Here is a 20,571-nt window from a genome sequence, read left to right as displayed (position 1 = left end):
TTCTGGTACTGGATTTATGTTGTTTCAGTTGGGCCTTATATTACAAGACAATAAAGTATGGCATCTCAATGTATGCTCTGAACTTATCAACTAACCACTGTTTAGTAGTTAACTTTGAAAGCAAATAAATAAATAAATAGGGTGACTACATTTAACTTAGCTGTTGGATGGATTAAAATAACAAGTGTCTGCTATCAGCTGGACCTCATAAATACATGGAAATAAAATAAGTGTGTGATGAAACTTACATATTTGATTCTCTTTATTATAACTAAACTTTAATTTCTACGGGCAACATGATAGTTTTACCTGCAGCAGCAATTTCTACAATTACTGTAGGTACAGTAGGGTTTTCTATTACAAAAAAAAATGTTTTTAAAAAGGAAAGAAACACATTAGACATTAAAAAAAGTCCCCATATTACATTTTATTGTGGCACTGAACTGTTGTCAAGCATGTGTTCTTCAGTATGATATATTATCACATAATCTAATTGATCTCTTTGTCTAGGGTGGTGTCAAAATCTACCACCACCTGGGATCAAACTTTTTTTTTGTATTATAGGATCTAGCCCTGAACCCTGTAGGGTTTCTATTACAAATTTTTTTTTTTTAAAAAAAGAGGGAAATAAAACACATTAGACATTAAAAAAAGTCCCCATATTACATTTGATTGTGGCACTGAACTGTTGTCAAGCATGTGTTTTTCAGTATGATTACGCAGTATGACGAGCAGCCGTCCTGGAAGCTGATTGGATCCGCTGTCAAATGGGGCGTGGTCAACGAGAAGCAAGGAAGTGGCGTTTTCCAAACAGCAATAACAAAGTTATATATGTTTGAGAACAATAAATGCAATACAGTATAGACAAATTAATAAGCATTTAAATGGTTAATGTGTCATAAGAGGACAAACCCTCCCCCTCATTGTCTGTGTATGTTATAGTACACATACGAATCTTATTGTGAGAAAAATAATGGCTCAAACTTCAATGACAGGGCCTGCAGGTGGAAGCTTATTAGACATAAACTGCCTATTTGTTATTTCAAGTATGGGTGAAAGCATAAAATATGTATATTATCACATAATCTAATTGGTCTCTTTGTCTTGGGTGGTGTCAAAATCTACCACCACCTGAGATCAAACTTTTGTATTCTTATTATAGGGAGCCCTGAACCCTGTTGCCTCTATTGCCAGGTACTGTATATTCGTGCTACGTGGGCTGTCAAAAGGTTGACACCCCGCTTTGATAGGCCTATTATTTATCTTTTACTCCTCAGCTACTGGGCCCGCATTGCGAGCTTTTGATTTAAAGGGACCAGCCTACAAGTAAGTAGCCTAAAGGCAGTCGCTTTTGCGCAATTTCATTATTATTTCTAAGTGATTGTAGGCGTAGCTCCATTTTAGGGTTGCCAGGTTCTTATATCCCTATTGTGTGTGGATGGATGGATGGATGGAATAGGGGGAGGAGGAGGTGAGAGGAGAAGCGAGCAGATAAGAAGAACTGTCTGCCTTGTAGCTCATATTTTAGCACAAACAAGAACCGTTTTGTTTTTACAGGCCGAAACTCATCGACATCGCACCCCACAGGAGCTACCGGAGAGGACGGTAGCATGATAGTCGAGGAGGGGAATCGGCAGGAAGAGGGCCCGTATCTGCATTTCACTTCTCCGGCTACACCGAGTTCATTGAGTCGGTAACCAGCAGCGAAACCGACATGGGGAAGGAGGTAAACGGGGTTTCGCGGAGCCGGTTTGAGGTGAGTTAGACGCTGACACACATTCAATGGTAGCCGTTAAACACGTTAGGATATCAGGGCCTAACATGGTGACTGTATTTATTGTTAAAACTGCGCTTCATGGTGCTGCAGCTTCCGCAGTCAAACGTTTGGGATTAGCTCTGTTGTTCTTGTTCTAGCTTCTAGGTTTGGCATGTCATTTTAGTTGACACAAATCTGTATTTTTCCACTAAGTTTATGGTGCTGTTTATCAATAAATGTAGGGACATTTAAAGGTCCTAAAGTGTTGTCATCGCTTCCCTTTAGCACCGTCAAAACAAAGACTCTGGCTGGCTAGCCGAGCATAGCTCTCTCTCTGCACATATTAACACGTTTAAGATACAGGGAAAGGGCATTTGTTGACTTTCTAAATAAGCTGTTTTATTTATAATTGTCCTAATATCTGATGGGCTTTCTTATACGACTGTTTTGGGAGATTGTTGTGCATATATCCATGTATCCATGTATCCATGGCCGCTGCGGTTGTTGGTTTGGTCTGTTGTTTTTGTTCTAGCTTCTAGGTTTGGCATGTCATTTTAGTTGAAGACACAAATCTGTATTTTCCACTAAGTTTATCTTGCTGTTTATCAATAAATGTAGGGACATTTAAAGGTCTTAAATGTTGTCATCGCTTCCCTTTAGCACCGTCAAAACAAAGACTCTGGCTGGCTAGCCGAGCATAGCTCCCTGTCTGCACATATTAACACATTCAGGCTTCAATGAAAGCTTTCTAAAGAAGCTGTTTTATTTATAATTGTCTTAATACCTGCAGGGGTGTTGCTTTTTATACGACTTTTTGGGGACTAGCTAGTTGTACATATATTCATGGCCTGGTTAAGTCTGTTGTTTTTGTTCAAGCATATATGGTTAGCTTAGGTTTGGCATGTGATTTTAGTTGACACAAATCTATATTTCCCACTTAGTTTATCTTGCTGTTTATCAATAAATGTAGGGACATTTAAAGGTCCTAACATGTTGTCATCGCTTCCCTTTAAACGCCGTCAAAACAAAAGGTCTGGCTGGCTAGCCGAGCATAGCTCCCTGCACATATTAACACATTAAAGCTATAAAGGAAAGCTTTCTAAAGAAGCTGTTTTATTTATAATTGTTCTAATATCTTAATATCTGCAGGGGTGTGCTGTTTAAAGGACATTTTTCGGGGACTAGTTGTGCATATATCTATGGCCCCTGCGGTTGTTGGTTAGGTCTGTTGTTTTTGCTCAAGCATATATGGTTAGCTTAGGTTTGGCATGTCATTTTAGTTGACACAAATCTATATTTTCCACTAAGTTTAATGTGCTGTTTATCAATAAATGTAGAGACATTTAAAGGTCCTAACATGTTGTCATCGCTTCCCTTTAGCACCGTCAAAACAAAGACTCTGGCTGGCTAGCCGAGGATAGCTCCCTGTCTGCACATATTAACACATTAAAGCTATAAAGGAAAGCTTTCTAAAGAAGCTGTTTTATTTATAATTGTTTTAATATCTGCAGGGCTTTTTTATACGACTTGTTATGGGGGGTTGTTGTGCATATATCCATGGCTGCTGCGGTTGTTGTTGGGGGCCTGACTGCTAACATGTTAGCATATCAACAAATAAGCCATCACCAACAGTTTAACACACCACCAATCTGCACTGATACCAGGAGGACCAGCCTACATAACACATACAGTACTGGTGCTGTTGTTATGTAGTAAGTAGTGTAAACTTTGTGTCGCAGGCTCAAGCATAGCTGACATTATTTTGTTGAAAACGTGTACTTGTGTGTGTATCCGGCCCGGGCACATCGGGCTGTGTGTGTGTAGCTTCGAGCACTTGGTGTTGTTTAATCCCCCAGATAGATACCGTGGGATTTGTGTGTGTGGTTTTATTTATTTTTAACGGTGCAACAGCTGACGACTCAGAAGATTTCAGGCCGTTACCTTCTGGCCCGACAGCTGCGGTGGAGAGCTGCTGGTGTCAAGCTGAAGGGGGGTTTTTTGGGCTAGGAGGAAACCGGAAGTGGTTGCGACTTTGACTTCAAAATAAGATTTTTTTTCTTATTTGGGGCTCCTGTTGAGGTGGTGGCCTCCACCAGTGATTTTCAAAGGCAAGGCAAGGCAGCTTTATTTGTAGAGCACATTTCAGCAACAGGGTAATTCAAAGTGCTTTACATAAACATTCAAGAACATTGTGACAAAGTGCAAAAGAACATAATTAAAACAGTTATAAAAACATTAACTATTAGAAAATAAAAACAAACTAAAAAGTGATGGCTACTGTTGAGGTGGTAGAAGAAGAAGAAGAAAGGCACTTTATTAATCCCCGAGGGCAAATTCAATTTTTTCACTGTTATATACGATACAACTTTATCGTCAGTCTGCACTGAAATTAATTTTGCATCCATAGGCAGCTTAGTTTGAGAAAAAGTACACATACAATATACATACTATTACCATAGATAGACAGACAGACAAGTAAGACCCATCAGACAAAAAGAAACACATTACAATTATTCATACATAACCCATTACAAAATTACCATCTGTCTACCATCTGATTTACATGTCTTTAGCAGCACATTAATTATTATTTAGCAACAAGATGGACTGATGGACAAAAGTGTTCTTTATATACAGGATACACATACACTAACAGGACCTATATACATGCGTTAATGAGAAAGATGTCAGAGTGAGGGGGCTGCCCCTGACAGGCGCCCCGAGCAGTTGGGGGTTTGATGCCTTGCTCAAGGGCCCCTCGGCAGTGCCCAAGAGATTGGCATCTCTCCAGCGACCAGTTCACACTCAGTACTTGGTCCATGCGGGGACTTGAACCGGCAACCCTCCGGTTCCCCAGCCTAGTCCCTATGGACTGAGCTACTAGCCTCCTCCAGCGGTTTTCAAAGTCACACTTTGAGGGGGTTCCAAATGTATATTTTGGTCATTTTTCTGTTTTAAAACATCTAAAAATCCTATAAGATGGGGAACCCTAGGCCATCATTTTATCAAATGGGGGTCTTTGGTCTAATTTGTGTCAGTTTAGGGGTCCTTGATGTGAAAAAGTTTGGGAACCACTTAGGGCTGCACGATTATGGCCAAAATGATAATCACAATTATTTTGATCAATATTGATATCAAGATTATTTATTGATTTGAGTATACGAATACAAATGTGCTACATTCCTGCTAATGTACAAATTAGGGCTGCACGATGTCGGAAAAAGCTGACATTGCAATATTTTTTACCCTACCCTTTTGTTAACTACATTTTAAAGTTAAAATGCTTCAATGTGGTGCATTTCAGAGCAAAATCAGCAACAATAAGAGCTAAATAAACAATTTTATGTTCTTAATTTAATCATAAACCCATTGGTTATATAGTTAATATCTACACTCAAAAGTCAAGCCAAAACATCTTGATCACCGGCTGGTGGCTGGCTGTTAGTTTAGGAAACGCTTTATTTGATATGCAGCAGGGTTTTCTCACATTTTAAACGTCAATATCGCAGGCAATAATGTTCATTTAATTGTGAGAAGCCAAAATTGTGCTCGCCATAATATTCAATTAATGTGCAGCCCAAGAACCACTGGCCCGGGCTATATCTTTTAGTATGAATTTACAATTTCATTGCTAGTCTTCCCTTCAAGTTGTCTAGCATGGCTGTTACATGAAAGGTGATTTCATTGTGTATATTTTTGATGTATTTACAAAACCCTCTTCACAACACAATTTCTTTAAGAAGACACTGTAAGTCAATACAATATGTCCAATGTGCCTATGTATCAACCTGTATTACGCCTGTAAGTATAACAACAATCTGACAAAGGTGCTAATCTTGTCTGAAAAAGTCATGGTCAGAAAAATTTCCGAGCAGTGATGTGATACATTATTCTTTATATATGGGGAACTATGCTGTCAGTCCATAAGAATCCTATATTGAATACCAACCTTTAGGATTTTGAAGTTGCATGTACTGTACTGATTTTGTCATTGTGCGGAATAAGATGTAATATTTTTACATCCGCTCAAGTCTGACATTTGTCTTGCATCTCAGCAGCAAAAAAATTGTAGACAGCAAACAAGAATACATACATTTAACATAACAATACAGTCACCGCAAACAAGAATACATACATTTAACATAACATTACAGTCACCGCAAACAAGAATACATACATTTAACATAACAATACAGTCACCGCAAACAAGAATACATACATTTAACATAACAATACAGTCACCGCAAACAAGAATACATACATTTAACATAACAATACAGTCACCGCAAACAAGAATACATACATTTAACATAACAATACAGTCACCGCAAACAAGAATACATACATTTAACATAACATTACAATCACCGCAAACAATATATTCAAGACCCTTCAACGTACATTTGATCTGCGATTAGGCTCCATATTTAATTTTAGGATTGACTTGTGCACTAAAGAGTGATTCAGCCTAACCTTATTGAATCGTGGAACTCTGTATCTCCGATTTGATGGCAACATTTTGTATTCAGTGATTCAACTCTGTTAAAGAAGGTGTTGAGGACATTTACAAATGCAATACAGTCTATTTGCTTATTTCAATAGTCCAGAGTTAGCCCAGAAGGCTAATTGTAAAAAGCCTGAGATCAAAGATGAAATAGTTACTAATATAGGTCATCAATAATGCACAGTGGTCAAACCCAATTACTACATTGTATGCTAGGGAGAGTTTTACTTTGACGGGCATTTCCAGACATTTCCTGTTGTATTTCATCTGGCTTTACTGCTCTGTAGTACATAATGCTCTGTTGTATACCAGCCCTAAACAAAAGACTACAGCCTTCTGAAAAGGAGACAGGCTTTAATCACCCCTAATCATTTCCCAATTAAAATTAATATTAAATAATAACCATATTGTGATTGACATTACCAATACGTTTTGTACAATTGGGTGTATTGTTGTAAGACTTGTTGAAGCAGTTTAAACATTCTGTTAATTGTTAATGGCCTGTGTTTTGGGTATTTTATATATAAGTTGTCCTTAACTACATCCATGATGTAAACTAAATATCTGAACCAAATTTAGCCACTGATTTAATGTCAACTCATAGTGTCAAACTAATATAAATTTAATCCGAGCATCGGGTCTATTCAGGAAACGGCAAAATAAGTGTTTTTCTAAAAATATAATCACTTTTTGTTGATGTCTAGCTGGAGGTTACAGCTCACCCAGCTTTTTACCTCCTGCCAGGCCTGCTTCACTGGCTATAGCTGACCAGTGGAGAAAACATAATGCTCACATTCATGCAGCATCAGGTTCATTTTATGTTACATTACAAAAGGGGACAGTGTATGCCCGTTGACCATGCGCATCTGGTTCTTTGGAAATGGCCCTGTCTGGATTATTTGGCCAGAAAGTAGTAGCGCTTTGGAGGGCAAGCTGTCAGAGTCAATTTGCTCCAAATCCAAACGCAAAATGTCTGTCCCTTCCTACTCCCTCAAAAATTTTACACGTCTGCGCTGACAGGCAGCCCCTGCACAGACAGCCGTGTGTGGAGTTTGTATGTTTATCAGAGAGACATAAGAGAAGCTTTGACCCAGAGCGACTGGATTTCTAAACAGGCAGACCTGTCAGTTTGTGTTTATGAGCTGATGAATAGGTTTGTTTAAGTGTCAAAATCTGAAGCTGTGTTGTGAATGCGGTTTTAAGACAGACACCCATAATCAAAATAGCACATTCTGTTAGGACCCGTGTTTAAACACAATACATTTATTTTGGGATCATGGATGCTTCATATTTGTACCTATAAGGACGTGCAAATTCCTTGTTGATCTTGTCACAGATGTTTGCCTCATGTGCCCTTTTTATTTACACACCAAAGCCCCCACCCCTCAATTACCCCATCCCTGGTTTAGATTTATCTTTCTAAGTCTATGGAGGAAAATGGATTGGGCCAGATGTCGCTTCATTCGCCTCGTTGTGATGATGAGTGGATGCAAACAAATGTCATCGTCTTAACGTCTTACATTTTACAGTCTAACGGAGTATTATTTCCCAGAAATTATAAGAACCCTGGAGTCCTCAATAATTGTTTGTGTCTAAGTAGCTGGGTCTTAATAAATGCTGATTTATTGTCTTCTTGTGTACGGAGGCTTTTTCTGTGGATTATAGGCTAGTATTTGCACTCGCACACAGCATGCAATTGAATCTGGAGCAATTCGTCTGAGAGTTACAAAAGGAATATTGTAACTAGGGCTGTCGATCGATTAAGATATTTAATCTGGATTAATCACACATTTTTCATCTGTTCAAAATATACCTTAAAGATAGATTTGTCAAGTATTTAATACTCTTATCAACATGGGAGTGGGCAAATATGTTTTATGCAAATGTATGTATATATTTATTATTGGAAATCAATTAACAACACAAAACAATGACAAATTTTATCCAGAAACCCTCACAGGTTCTGCATTTAGTATAAGAAATATGCTCAAATCATAACAGGAAAAACTGCAGCCAAACAGACAACAACAGCTGTCAGTGTGTCAGTGTGCTGACTTGACTATGACTTGTCCCAAACTGCATGTGATTATTATAAAGTGGGCATGTCTGTAAAGGGGAGACTCGTGGGTACCCATAGAACCCATTTTCATTCACATATCTTGAGGTCAGAGGTCAAGGGACTCCTTTGAAAATGGCCATGCCAGTTTTTCCTCGCCAAAATTTAGCGTAAGCTTGAAGCATTATTGAGCCTCCTTCGTGTATCTTCACTATTGCATTAACTTTGACAGCCCTAATTGTAACTAATTACAGTGTACATTCTGTACATGCTGATGTGGAAGCTGCTGGTTTAAACAACACAGGAAGTAAAGGGAAAACATGCATACTAAAAAGATAACATGGAAGCAGAGGCCATCACAGCTCTGTAGTCGACACTACAAAGTCCAACAGTATCCTGCTGATTTTGCATAGAAGACACAAATTCCAGTCTCCTGCGCTGCTTTATCTTCTTGTCACCTCAGTGTTTTCCATGACTTGACATTGAATCTATCTCAGCTGATGAGATTACGATCATTTATCCTTGTTTATATGCCGGGGCCGTCCTTGAGTGAGGTGAGTGGATGGAGGGGAGGCCCCAGCTATGTTAAAAACAGGCTGCCAGGACTAATATTATCCTCTGCAATCTTTCAGATGTTCACAAACAGTGATGAGGCGGTCATCAATAAGAAGCTGCCTAAGGAGCTGTTGCTACGGTGAGTGACGTTACAAAACACTTCAATCAGTATCTCTCAAGCAAAAATGGCATGTTGCATATACTCCACACTCGCCACCCTGCCTTCGCTCCCAATCAGCACATCCAATCATACACAAATGCAGCACCCTCCTCCCTCTACAACCCCAAACACACACACAAACACACACTGTGCATTTCACCATCATATACTGTATGCTCACTCGCCCTTTAGCAAATATTTTAACAAAACTAACCACCAGGATGCGAGTTTCCCCACCCTACTCTGCGCCCCCAATGTTAGAACTGTAATTAGAAACAGATGCTTGAGGCTATAAAGCATTCAAATTGAGTTCAGGCAAAAAAAAAAAGAAGGAGAGCCCATGAGCAAACAGAAAATGAAGGCCATAACTCAAGCCTCGGCCTTGCCAACCGAACTGCCTGTGCTGCGGCTGCTGACTCTGTGCTGCTTTGCCAGGTCCGGCGCCCTGATTTGTGAGGCTGGCATGCTGTGCTTGGACTCACTGCTTCAACCCTTACACATTTTTTTTGCTGCATTGAGGGGATCTTATAGTAAGTTTCCGGCTCTGTTCCTCAAGAAGCAGATTGCGCGTCTTCCTCCTCGCCAGGACCCCACTTTGAGTAAACACATCTATCTTGCGTACAGGGTAAACACATCTATCCTGCCTACAGTCAAAGACAGTATTAGCTGATTCACTCACACCCCCGTTGCTGTGAGTTGGAAGCAGAAGCAGGGTCGAGTTGGGCAGTTTAGTGTAAAGAGGAAGCTTCTGGCAGCGGGGATCAGGGTCTCTAAACCGTCCCTGTCTTTCTTCCAGAATCTTCTCCTTTCTGGATGTGGTGACACTCTGTCGCTGTGCCCAGGTCTCACGGGTGAGTCTGTGTTCACAAGGTGTCTGTGTGCATGCATGCGTGTTTGTCTGTGTGTGTTTTAGAGTGTGTATGTGGTTTGTTTGAGAACCAGCTTGACCCTAAACGTGTGTTTCTCCCTCCCCTGCTCTCAGTCCTGGAATGTTCTGGCCTTGGATGGCAGCAACTGGCAACGAATCGACCTCTTTGACTTTCAGAGGGACATTGAGGTGAGTAAATCTGATCTCCATCTATTTTACTTCTTACCTGTAACTTCAATCTTTGCTGTGTACTTTTTCCCCTTTAGAATCTGTCATTATTTTTACCGAGACACACCAACCCAACAACAAACAACCAGCGGCGATGAAGGCCGACTGTTGCCTTTGTCTCACGTCGCTTTTGTTTTGGCAGACAAGTTGCATGTGAACACACCGCAAACACTACCGCCGACAGCCAGTTAGCACGTACGTTCTGCGTCTGCGTGAGATGTAATAACTCTTCACACCAGCAGGTCACGGTAGTCTGTAATCGTCATTCAAAAAGAAAAAACTGGAAGACAGAGGATGGCGTATATACAAGCCGTTGTATGATACGTACATGAAATAAAGCCGCGTTTGGTGGCCATTTTCACATCACTCTCACTCACCACTTGGCTTCATTCCAGATGGCCATGTCGAAAATATCCGTGTATTGGAATGATCAGATGAGATGAAGATGAAAAATGAGAAGAGCCTTCTGTGTGTGACTTTACTCATTTGCTGGCTTTCCTCACTTCCGTTTCTCTTCTCGTGCACTGATTAGTTTAAGCTTAACAGCCAATCGGAGTGATTTCTCTCACAGACGGGCTCCGCAGCTGATTCAACATGCTGAATTGGCTGAAAAAAAGTCTTGACACGGGCAGACTAGAGCCAACAGTACGGAACACACCGCAAAAACTAAGCCGACAGACGCTCACCGACGGCCCCAAACTGTCCGACTGCCGACCGTCGGCTTGGTGTGTCAGGGCGTTGAAAGGTAAAGCACAAATCAAGGTGTGCTGAGTGGATTGTTTTCGTTGCAGGGCCGGGTGGTGGAGAACATCTCAAAGCGATGTGGGGGGTTCCTTAGGAAGCTGAGCCTGCGGGGTTGCTTGGGCGTGGGTGACAGCGCCTTGAGGTGAGTTTGGCGAGGACTCAGCCTCACAAATATTGTAGTTCTACTTCAGACCCTGGGGAGAAGTTCTGACAAGTTCTGTTTGTTTTCTTTCTGTAGGACTTTCTCTCAGAACTGCAGGAACATCGAGCTGCTTAGTCTGAACGGCTGCACCAAGATCACTGACAGGTACAGTATGTTAGTGCGTTATTATGGGATGCCAGTGTATCATCATAATGCTACTTCTCCTTGAAAAGGCTCATTGTCTTTCTCTTCTGCAGCACGTGTAATAGCCTCAGTAAGTTCTGTCCGAAGCTGAAGCACCTGGACCTCGCCTCCTGTACCTCAATCACCAACCTGTCGCTCAAAGCTCTCAGGTGTGTAGGGTCAGCGTTGTCATGTATACTTATATTATTCAACACCCTCAGATACCACCATCATTGATTTCCTGTGTTAAACCTACACCAGTGACAAATTAAATATTATAATATATAAATACATTATGCATACAGTAATGTATGTGGACTGCACAAAGCGTACTTTAACTCAATATCAGGAAGATTTCCCCATATTGTGTTCTCTCTTTCTTTCTAAATGTCCTACTTTGCATGATGTTGCTTTACTCCTCTAAGCTTTTTATTCTGTTCAGCATGTTTTGCTTACTCCTGTTCTAATTTTATGTGTGTGTTTTATGGCGTTTTTATAATCCAACATCTAGTCCGTTTAAATCGAACTCTGATGCGGTTCGTTTGGGCGGTTGTGAACACAGTAATTGTACTCTGGTTTGGAACTAATTTGTGAACTGTGAAACCTAACCAGACTAAATAGAAAACCTACCAAAAATATCAATTTCACTCTGATTCGGACTAGCCAAACAGACTTTGGCTTTTGAAAGAGCCCTAATTGTTGTATTAATGGCCAATTTTAACATCAGGCCGAAGGACAACAGTTGAAAATTAGCGTTCTGGCTAACACTGGCACATTTACAGTGATGTTGATCAATGTGCATTGAAAGTTGAATAAAAAATGAAAGTCTCCCCCTCTCTCATGGCTGTGCTCTTCTTTTGCCATCTCTTTTCTTGCTTGTTTTCCACCTCTCACATTGTCTAATTTCCTCCCGTCAGTGAGGGTTGTCCCCTGCTGGAGCAGCTCAACATTTCCTGGTGTGATCAGGTCACTAAGGACGGCATCCAGGCCCTGGTGCGTTGCTGTCCTGGACTCAAAGGCCTTTTCCTCAAAGGATGCACACAGGTATGCTTCAGGGCTTAGTAGGATCTGGAGATGCAGACCAGGGCTGATGTTGGCGATGATTAGAGCACAATGATTCAGTATAGAATTTGATTGGATAAATCTGAAAGCAACTTAATTTGTAGAACTGTATTGTTTGGTTTCATTGGAGACTCCTTGAATGCACCATTCTTATTGCTCAACACTGCACTAGGTGGCTCTGTCTTTTGTACGTTTCATCATAGTGGCCATCACTTACCGTTCTCACTACCAAGTTCCTCTTATTTTCATTCCAGTAGAACACAGCTGCCGCTACTGCAAACATAAAATGCATCACTTCCTGTGCAACAGAAGATGTTTCTGAGGAAAGGCACGCCAGACGCTGTTTACAGCAAATGTGAACGCCTTCATATAATCACCATCCTGTTCTATCAACAGACAACACTACAGTGTGAAAATACGACCACGTATATTTCTATGAAGCTGTCACAGATTATTAATTTAAAGAACAAAACAAATCATACTCGGGTCTCGAAGATTTTCATTTTGGCAGTTATTTTCGATTTAGTTTTAAGACGTAAAGCGTTTTAGTTGCCGAAAAGTCATTCCATTTTAGTCATCTTTTAGTCAAAATGTTTTCTCTCTTAATTTTTTCAGCTATTTTAGTAGTCCTTCTTAGTCCTGTGTCAAATGTCCTTTTTTAGTCATTAGAGTATATTGAACATTTCAGTCAATCTAGTCTAGCCAAACCAAAAATTTAGTTTTTTAAGTCAAACTTATTTCACATAAGATTTTATCTTATCATTATCTGATGAAAAACAAAGGTTGAATGATTAAGAATGCAGTTTTGCAGTTACTCAGTTGGTTCAGTCGCACCCATTGGCCCGTTATGAGAGCCACTCCGCCCGCCCAACATGCAAAAATATGCATTAACCAACCGCCCAAACCCGACCCGCAAACTGCCAACTTTATGCATTATGGTAGCACAATTGTCAGGACCGGAGACACAGAGATGGGACTGAGCGAAAGTTTTTATTTTTTACACTACTTCTAGTCTAGTCTAGTCTTTTTTCGTCAGCGATATTGCATGTTTGATATTGTCCCCATTAGTATTTAATGATCTAGATGCCGTCTCGTCATCGTCTCGTCTTAGTCATGGAAAGAAAGTTTGTTGAACACCATATTTCGTCATAGTTTTCATTAACAAAATTAACATTCAACTTTATGGTCCTTTTTAGAAGCTGTAGTTTGTGGTGCCGTCGAATTGTATTGCGCTATATCAAGAGGTGTTTCTAATTTAATGACAAGCCTTTATATCAGTGACAGTAGAGGGATAATCTTAGTATGTTTTATTATACATTTAATGAATGTAATTTGATTTCAGATGTTGTCTTTCCTCCTGTCCATCTCTTCCACAGCTAGAGGACGAGGCTCTGAAGCATATCGGGGCTCACTGTCCAGAGCTCGTCACACTCAACTTGCAGACATGCTCAGTAAGTATACAGTTAACAGATTATTACAGTTAACTAGAAGATGAATCAAGTTAATCTGGAAAAACACATTTCAAGACACATTTCGTATAGTGTAAATGGAATGCCTCTCTTGCTATAAAACTCCTGCATCTGGACTTTTGGCATAAAAGTAAAAAGTACACAAACACTGTTGGTTACTCTCCAGGCTGATAGACTGATGGTACACGTTGTGCTCTACAACTCAAAGCTCATTTTGGATGCCAATAGTCTGTGAAGCCTGTTCACACAATGCATACATATTTCTCTGGTTGTATTTGTCTCTCCTCCTTCTAACCACCTGAATGCTCTTCTCATCCTCCTCCATGTCTCCATCTCCTCCTAATATCACACCTCATCAACTCATCTTCAAATCTTGTCCCAGTTGTTCCTCCTCTTCCTTTTTCTCTTGTCTAGCTATTTCTCACCTGTTCCTCCTCTGCCTCCGCTTCACCGAGTTTTCTTGAGCAATACTTACAGGAAATGTGTGAGAAAAGACATTTCTCTCATTAGCTGGATGTTAAGGCACAGGAGTATATGTCAAGTCACATGTTGATTGCTTTTGATGCGTAGCTGCTGGTGAGCACAGGAAAAGTTTGGATGTTTTCACATATCACAGTTGATGTGGATTTAAGTGACACACACAAACACAAAGTTTCTCTCTCTGTGAGCAGCAGATCACAGATGAGGGCCTCATCACAATATGTCGGGGTTGTCACCGCCTGCAGTCTCTGTGTGTGTCGGGTTGTGCCAATATCACAGACGCCATCCTGCACGCCCTGGGACAGAACTGCCCTCGCCTCAGGTGAATTTACACACCCATGCACCACTTTCCAGACCCTGCAAATGTAAACTCTATCTTTCTGAAAATGTATTTTAAGTTTGATTATTATATTATATAATTTGATAAGTCAATCAGTCAATCATAAATAAATAAATAAAACAAAATGAATACATATTAAACGATAAATTAATTAATTAAATAAATTAAAAAAACTACCGCCTGCAAACTGTACTTCGGAGAAAATTTGAATTTCAACTGTGTGAATAATTAGTCAAACTTAATAAGAATACATTTCCAAAGACCAGTCTGACTTCAATATGACAGTACAACACCTCAGAGATTTCAGAATAGTTTGCTAGAATGATCACGCATCAAAGGGTTAAATCAAACAGTTAATGTTGTTTTAGAGAAAATATTAAAATATTGAGATATATATTGTATATAATGATACAACCTAAAAATATTCAGATTTTATTTATAAGCCATGTCGCCCAGCACTACCGTGAAGCAATTTCAGTTGAGTACAATTTATTTAATTTGATTTCAAGAATGATTGATTGACAATCTGGATCCTGACAGACTGATGTTGTGCTTTTCTTTTGAGAGACTTTTCTGAAATGGGTGAAACTTCTCTCACCAATTTTTGATTTCTTGCAAACAAGATTTTAAGACTCGTTTTTAGATTAAATCGCTTGCAGGGATGAATATTTTTCTCGTAAAATAATTATCATAAAACCTTGATTAATAATTGAATCCTGCAGTAAAGATTTGGGTTGATAATGGAGCTCGTGGAGAGGAATGTAAATAGGCCTTTCTGCAATAAAGTTATCTGAAGCCTTACTGCTGCAGATCCTGTTAAAGTCTTAAAGAGTGACAGACTGTAACAGTATGTATAACTCTCTGCTCCTCTCTTTCTCCTTTCAGAATATTAGAAGTGGCTCGCTGCTCTCAGCTTACAGATGTGGGCTTCACTACATTAGCAAGGGTGAGTGTGGCATCAAACACTTCATGCTTACAGATTTAAACATTTGAAGTTGATGTCACATTAGTTTTTAGTCCCTAAACATCATCACAGATCATAAAGTTTCTTTCTGTTTATCGTCTCTTTCTCTGCTGCAGAATTGTCATGAGCTTGAGAAGATGGATTTAGAAGAATGTGTGCAGGTAAATAAACAAATACAGTTTCCACTGTTGTTGTATGGAGATGCAGTTATGACATTTATCTCTTTTTTTATTTTTGCATCAGATCACAGATGGAACGCTCATCCAGCTGTCTATCCACTGCCCTCGTTTGCAAGTCCTGGTGAGTGTGTGGCTGTCGCTCCTGTCGTGTTTACAAGCACCACATCACAGCTTGTTCTAGCAGACGGTTGAGTAATGGAGCTCCTGTGTTGTTGGTCCTCCTGTAGAGTCTGTCTCACTGTGAGCTGATCACCGATGACGGCATCAGGCACCTCGGCAGCGGCCCGTGTGCTCACGATCGTCTGGAGGTGATCGAGCTGGACAACTGCCCCCTGATCACAGACGCCTCGCTGGAGCACCTGAAGAGCTGCCACAGTCTGGATCGCATCGAGCTCTATGACTGCCAGCAGATCACCCGCGCCGGCATCAAGAGACTAAGGGTGAGTTGTGTGGGCTGATGACAGTGAGTAAGCACTGATTCATATGGACACAGGTCAGAAATACACTTTGGTTTTCACATTCTTCACAAGTTGAAATGAAAGACTTTTCTATGCACACAAAGGGATTTCTCTCAAATTTTGGTCACAAATTTGTTAAAATCTGTGTTAGTGAGCACCTCTCATTTGCCAAGATAATCCATCCACCAGACAGGTGTGGCACATCAAGATGCTGATTTAACAGCACTATTATTACACAGGTGTGCCGTGGGCTGGTCACAATAAAAGGTCACTCTAAAATGTGCAGATTTATCACACAACACGATGTCACAGATGTCGCAAGTTTTAAGGGCAGGCATGTCTACTAGAGCTGTTGCCCATAAATTTAATATTCATTTCACTTCCATAAGCCATCACCTATGACATTTCCGAGAATTTGGCAGTACATCCAACTGGCTTCAAAACCACAGACACTGTGTAACCATACACGAGCCAAGGACCTCCACATCCAGCTTCTTCACCTGCAAGATAGTCTGAGACCAGTCACCCGTACAACTGATGCAACAGTCGGTTTTAATAAAATACAGGAAATAATAATTGATGGCTAAATTCTGTCTTACAACAATACTGATGTACGAGTATAGAGAGCTACAGTCTCCAAGTGAGGAAGAAAGAGTTAAAGTGGCACATAAGGAGCAGTATGACAGACCTGGATCAGGGCTTCATACTGTATGTTTGGGCTAGTTAGTTACTTAAGCTTAAAGCCAGCTAATGAAAGATTTATGTTTGAATGAAAACATACACTTTTCTTATCAGCCTGATAAACGAAGCATCAGAGGAGAATGTTCTAGATGGATGTCAGAGATTTATACACTTTGTCCAAATTAAACTCTCGCTCCACCCACAAGAAGTGATGAATCAAAACTAAGGTGTGAAGTACACGCAGTGAGTGATCACTCTGCCCGGAGAGAACTGGTGTCATTAGCATCAGATCTCTTTGTCTTTTAATTTGAATATAAATCAATCACAGCCTGACTGGATTGGAAGACGTGAGTTTGTTCTCAATAACTTTTATTTCAGAATCAGAAATCCCCGGGGGAGGAAATTGTGACATTTTAGTTGCTCTTATATTAAAGCATTAAGAAATATAAGAAATAAATGGGTATGTAACATGTCAATTATGTACATAATGCTACAATATATAACACACATGTATTTGTATGATCCATTAACACATCTATATTTCCATGTCTCCTCTCCACAGACCCACCTGCCTAACATCAAAGTGCACGCGTACTTCGCTCCCGTCACTCCGCCGCCCTCCGTCGGGGGCAGCCGTCAGAGGTTTTGCCGCTGCTGCGTTCTGCTATGATGTAAAGACAACAACCCCCTCTTTCCTCGCCCCGTGGCCCTCGTACACGCTCCCCGCAGCCCGTCACTTGACCCCTGACCTGCTGTCCACCTCCCGGCGCCCTGTCATAGAGTACATGCTGGTGTGTCCCTCCCCTCCCCCCCACCCTTTGGAGCTGCAGAGAGAGGGAGAGAGCCAAAACACGCTACAGCGTCTGGGGGAACTTTCCCAAAAAACATTCCCGAATCTCTCCACCACACACACACACACAGTACACATACACACCAGGCTTTCTGACACACGTATATACACAGATTAACTCATTCCTGGTCTGTGTTCAGTGGACAAACCAGTATTACAAATAGGGTTATGTAAAAATCAAATGTGGTCACCACTGTTAAGGGATTTAACTCTTCATCAAATGAAGAATTACATAAAAAACATTGTTCCGTATTTGAGGGGGAGTGATACTCTTCACTTATTCAGCACTTTGAGACAGATTACAGTCATTTCCTCTAAACAGAATATTCAATAACCTCTCACACATACTTCCCTCTGTGTTGAAGGTCACTTGACAGCTACCTCTAGACAGGAACTGCACTTGAGTGAGACCTGTGTTAGCTTCGTTCTGCAGGCTGTTTATTTAAAAAAAAAAAAAAGGGGAGGCAGCAATGCAGCCAGTAAACTGCCGACACCTCCGACACACACAGAAAGCAGCATATTTTGTGATTTTAAAAAAAAAGAAAGAAAAGAAAAGCATACTTGCAGCTATTTGCACCTAAAGCAATGATGAGACACTTTACAAAGACGACCATCTCAGAATTTAAGACTAGCATTTTACTAACTACACACAAATCATGCACACACTGAGCTTGCTGCACCTGTACCCTCACCTCTCTCTGTCTCTCTGTTACAATCAGAAGCTTCAATATACTGAAGAGAAAAAATATTTTTCTAAAAAATGGACACCAATTAAGACTCACAAGTGGGGACTTGAGAAGATGCCAAATGTTGCATGTAACACCTCTAGTTTTTTAAAATCTAATTGTAAATATACGAGGACTGTGGAGTCCGAGAGTCGAAGCCAGCGAAACGACAGATGATGATATGAGACGGGGCAGAGGTTTCTGTCCACGAGGTCTTTCTGAGGGAACTATGGCGAAGCTCACACATCTGAGAATATGTGCTGGAGCTTTGGACAGTCAAACTGAGCCAGCACGAAGAACTGTGAAAAGCTCACAACAGAAAAAGTTATAAAGACGCTCTTTTGACAGAAGAAAAAAAAGGTCTGACATCACTACACAAATTCATGCCGTCAGACCAGAACAATGGAAAGAAAAAGCCAACTGAAAACAATCAAAAGTACGTCTATTTTCAGTTAGTTTGATTTCATTTAGTTGCTCTTGTTTTCGCATCAGTGGCCGGTTCTGGTGAACCACGCGCAGCGGTGAGAGGACGACATCGGCGACTCCTCAACACCCATGAGACCTTGCAGGGGACGGAGCGTGTTACACCTGTGAGCTCCTCCGTCTGTCTGGGACCGGCGGCGCTGCAGGAGGAGTGGACCGGATCAGACCGGTGGAGTCACTGCAAGAGGAACTGAATCTTGAGCGCACAATTCTGGCCTGGTGACAGATATGACGGAACGATTTTTGTCACAACGGAGGGCTATAACGAACTTCGGCCCCCCGCCGCCCTATGAAGTATTGAAGCCTTTTCTTATGGATTACCTTCTCCTGCACTTGCACCTGTTTTATTCTGTGTCTCTTTTTCTTCCCATTTTCCTTTTTATAAATGTGTCTTTCTTTCTGATTTTCCTCTGGATCTCTTTTTTTTTTCTCTTCTTTTGCATTTCTGTTTTGGTGTGGTTTGGATTGCGCCTGCTTTTGTGTTTTGAAGTCATGAGTTCAGTGTCTCCAAGTTGAGTTTGAGCCCCTCTTCCAGTCCTCAGTTTTGATCTGATGGTGTTTGTGTTTTCATTAAGAGTTTATTGTTACTAAATGTCCAGAGTGTAGCCTTTGTCCGGGGGAAGTGTTGGCGCCAGTGCAATTGTAATAAATGTTGAGTTTTTTTTTTAATGTGAGTTGAGGAGGAGTTCATGTATGTTTGATGTAGGTTCTACTTATTGAATGTTTCCATCAAGGAGAAGTCCTCGGGATGGCTGTTCAGGCATCGTGTGCCGCTTTAGCAGATTTTTCTCCCATATGCGTGCTTTCCTCTTCTTAATTTGTATGCCTTGCTTTTCCCTCCCATAATGCACCCTGCCCAAATGCACCAAGCAAGACCTAAATTGGTGAACCCAGTGTGGAATGTTGATCACTCTCAAATGTCCTCGTTGTGGTTTTAAGATGCACGCCAGCAGGCGAAACGCTGAATGATGATTCTGTTCAGTTTGAGATTTGACGGCTACGACAAGAAGGATAATACAAACTGAGATGAATCCGGTGTAATCCAGTTGGATCGGTATTGTTTGAATGGGGGTTTACGGGGGATTAGGGAACAACTAAGAGTCAAAATGGCGGAAATGTACTCTGTCGCCGTGCTCCGGGGGGTTAAGACGGTTAACTGGAGGAACTGGAGGATTTAGACTATGAGTCTGGTTGTAACATCTGCTTGCCCTCATCATGCACTGTATGTGGCACGAGCTGAGTCATGAGTGCTTTAAGGCAAACGCTTTGAATGGATTACAGGTAGCGATACTCCACCCTCTCCCTGATGGTTTTATATGTACAAAATAAACAACATATCATCAGTCTTTTCATGGTACAAAATACACTACAAAGCAAAACACCAGACTTCTTTTTCCTCACCGTATCAAACCCCTCTCTGTCAGACCTTCCACCTGTTTACGCGTCTGTTTCATGTCCCAAACACTGGAGTAAGGTCGAGGATTATTAGGACGGAGGGCAGGAGATGAATCTACAGTGTGTGTTCATGGTAGATCGACACCTGAGAAATTTCAAAAACAATTGACAATGACTGTAGTTCATATAATTACTGTAAATCTTTTCCTTTTTTTTTTTTTCTTTCTTTTTTTTTTTTTTTTTTTATAATTAACCGATATAAATGAATATGTACGTATGAATAAATATA

The 20,571-nt window shown here is 40.7% G+C and overlaps 1 protein-coding gene across 2 annotated transcripts; it reads left to right on the top strand.

Annotated features, from left to right (window-relative positions):
- Positions 1-1,179: 1,179 nt before the first annotated feature.
- On the top strand, positions 1,180-20,571 carry fbxl20 (F-box and leucine-rich repeat protein 20). Of its 2 annotated transcripts, none has more exons than XM_037792096.1 (16): positions 1,180-1,326; positions 1,558-1,756; positions 8,949-9,010; positions 9,828-9,882; positions 10,014-10,088; positions 10,919-11,013; positions 11,110-11,178; positions 11,271-11,366; positions 12,114-12,240; positions 13,635-13,709; positions 14,399-14,529; positions 15,433-15,493; positions 15,628-15,672; positions 15,755-15,811; positions 15,918-16,130; positions 17,392-20,571. In XM_037792096.1, exons 2-16 carry the CDS (start codon positions 1,715-1,717, stop codon positions 17,497-17,499), a joined length of 1,311 nt encoding a protein of 436 aa, XP_037648024.1. In that variant the 5' UTR covers positions 1,180-1,326; positions 1,558-1,714; the 3' UTR covers positions 17,500-20,571. The 2 variants fall into 2 exon arrangements, with proteins under 2 accessions (XP_037648024.1, XP_037648025.1); XM_037792097.1 differs by lacking the exon at positions 1,180-1,326 and adding an exon at positions 1,352-1,471.

The sequence above is a fragment of the Sebastes umbrosus genome, chromosome 14 (assembly GCF_015220745.1).
Source record: "Sebastes umbrosus isolate fSebUmb1 chromosome 14, fSebUmb1.pri, whole genome shotgun sequence".
Taxonomy (NCBI): domain Eukaryota; kingdom Metazoa; phylum Chordata; class Actinopteri; order Perciformes; family Sebastidae; genus Sebastes; species Sebastes umbrosus.
This window is presented reverse-complemented; position numbering and strand designations above follow the sequence as displayed.

Bases quoted from the DNA above. Each gene is read 5' to 3' on its own strand.
- fbxl20 (XM_037792096.1), top strand. From the start codon at position 1,715: ATGGGGAAGGAGGTAAACGGGGTTTCGCGGAGCCGGTTTGAG. The intron at 15,812-15,917 runs GTGAGTGTGTGG...GTCCTCCTGTAG, and splicing joins GCCCTCGTTTGCAAGTCCTG to AGTCTGTCTCACTGTGAGCT. The intron at 16,131-17,391 runs GTGAGTTGTGTG...TCCTCTCCACAG, and splicing joins CCGGCATCAAGAGACTAAGG to ACCCACCTGCCTAACATCAA.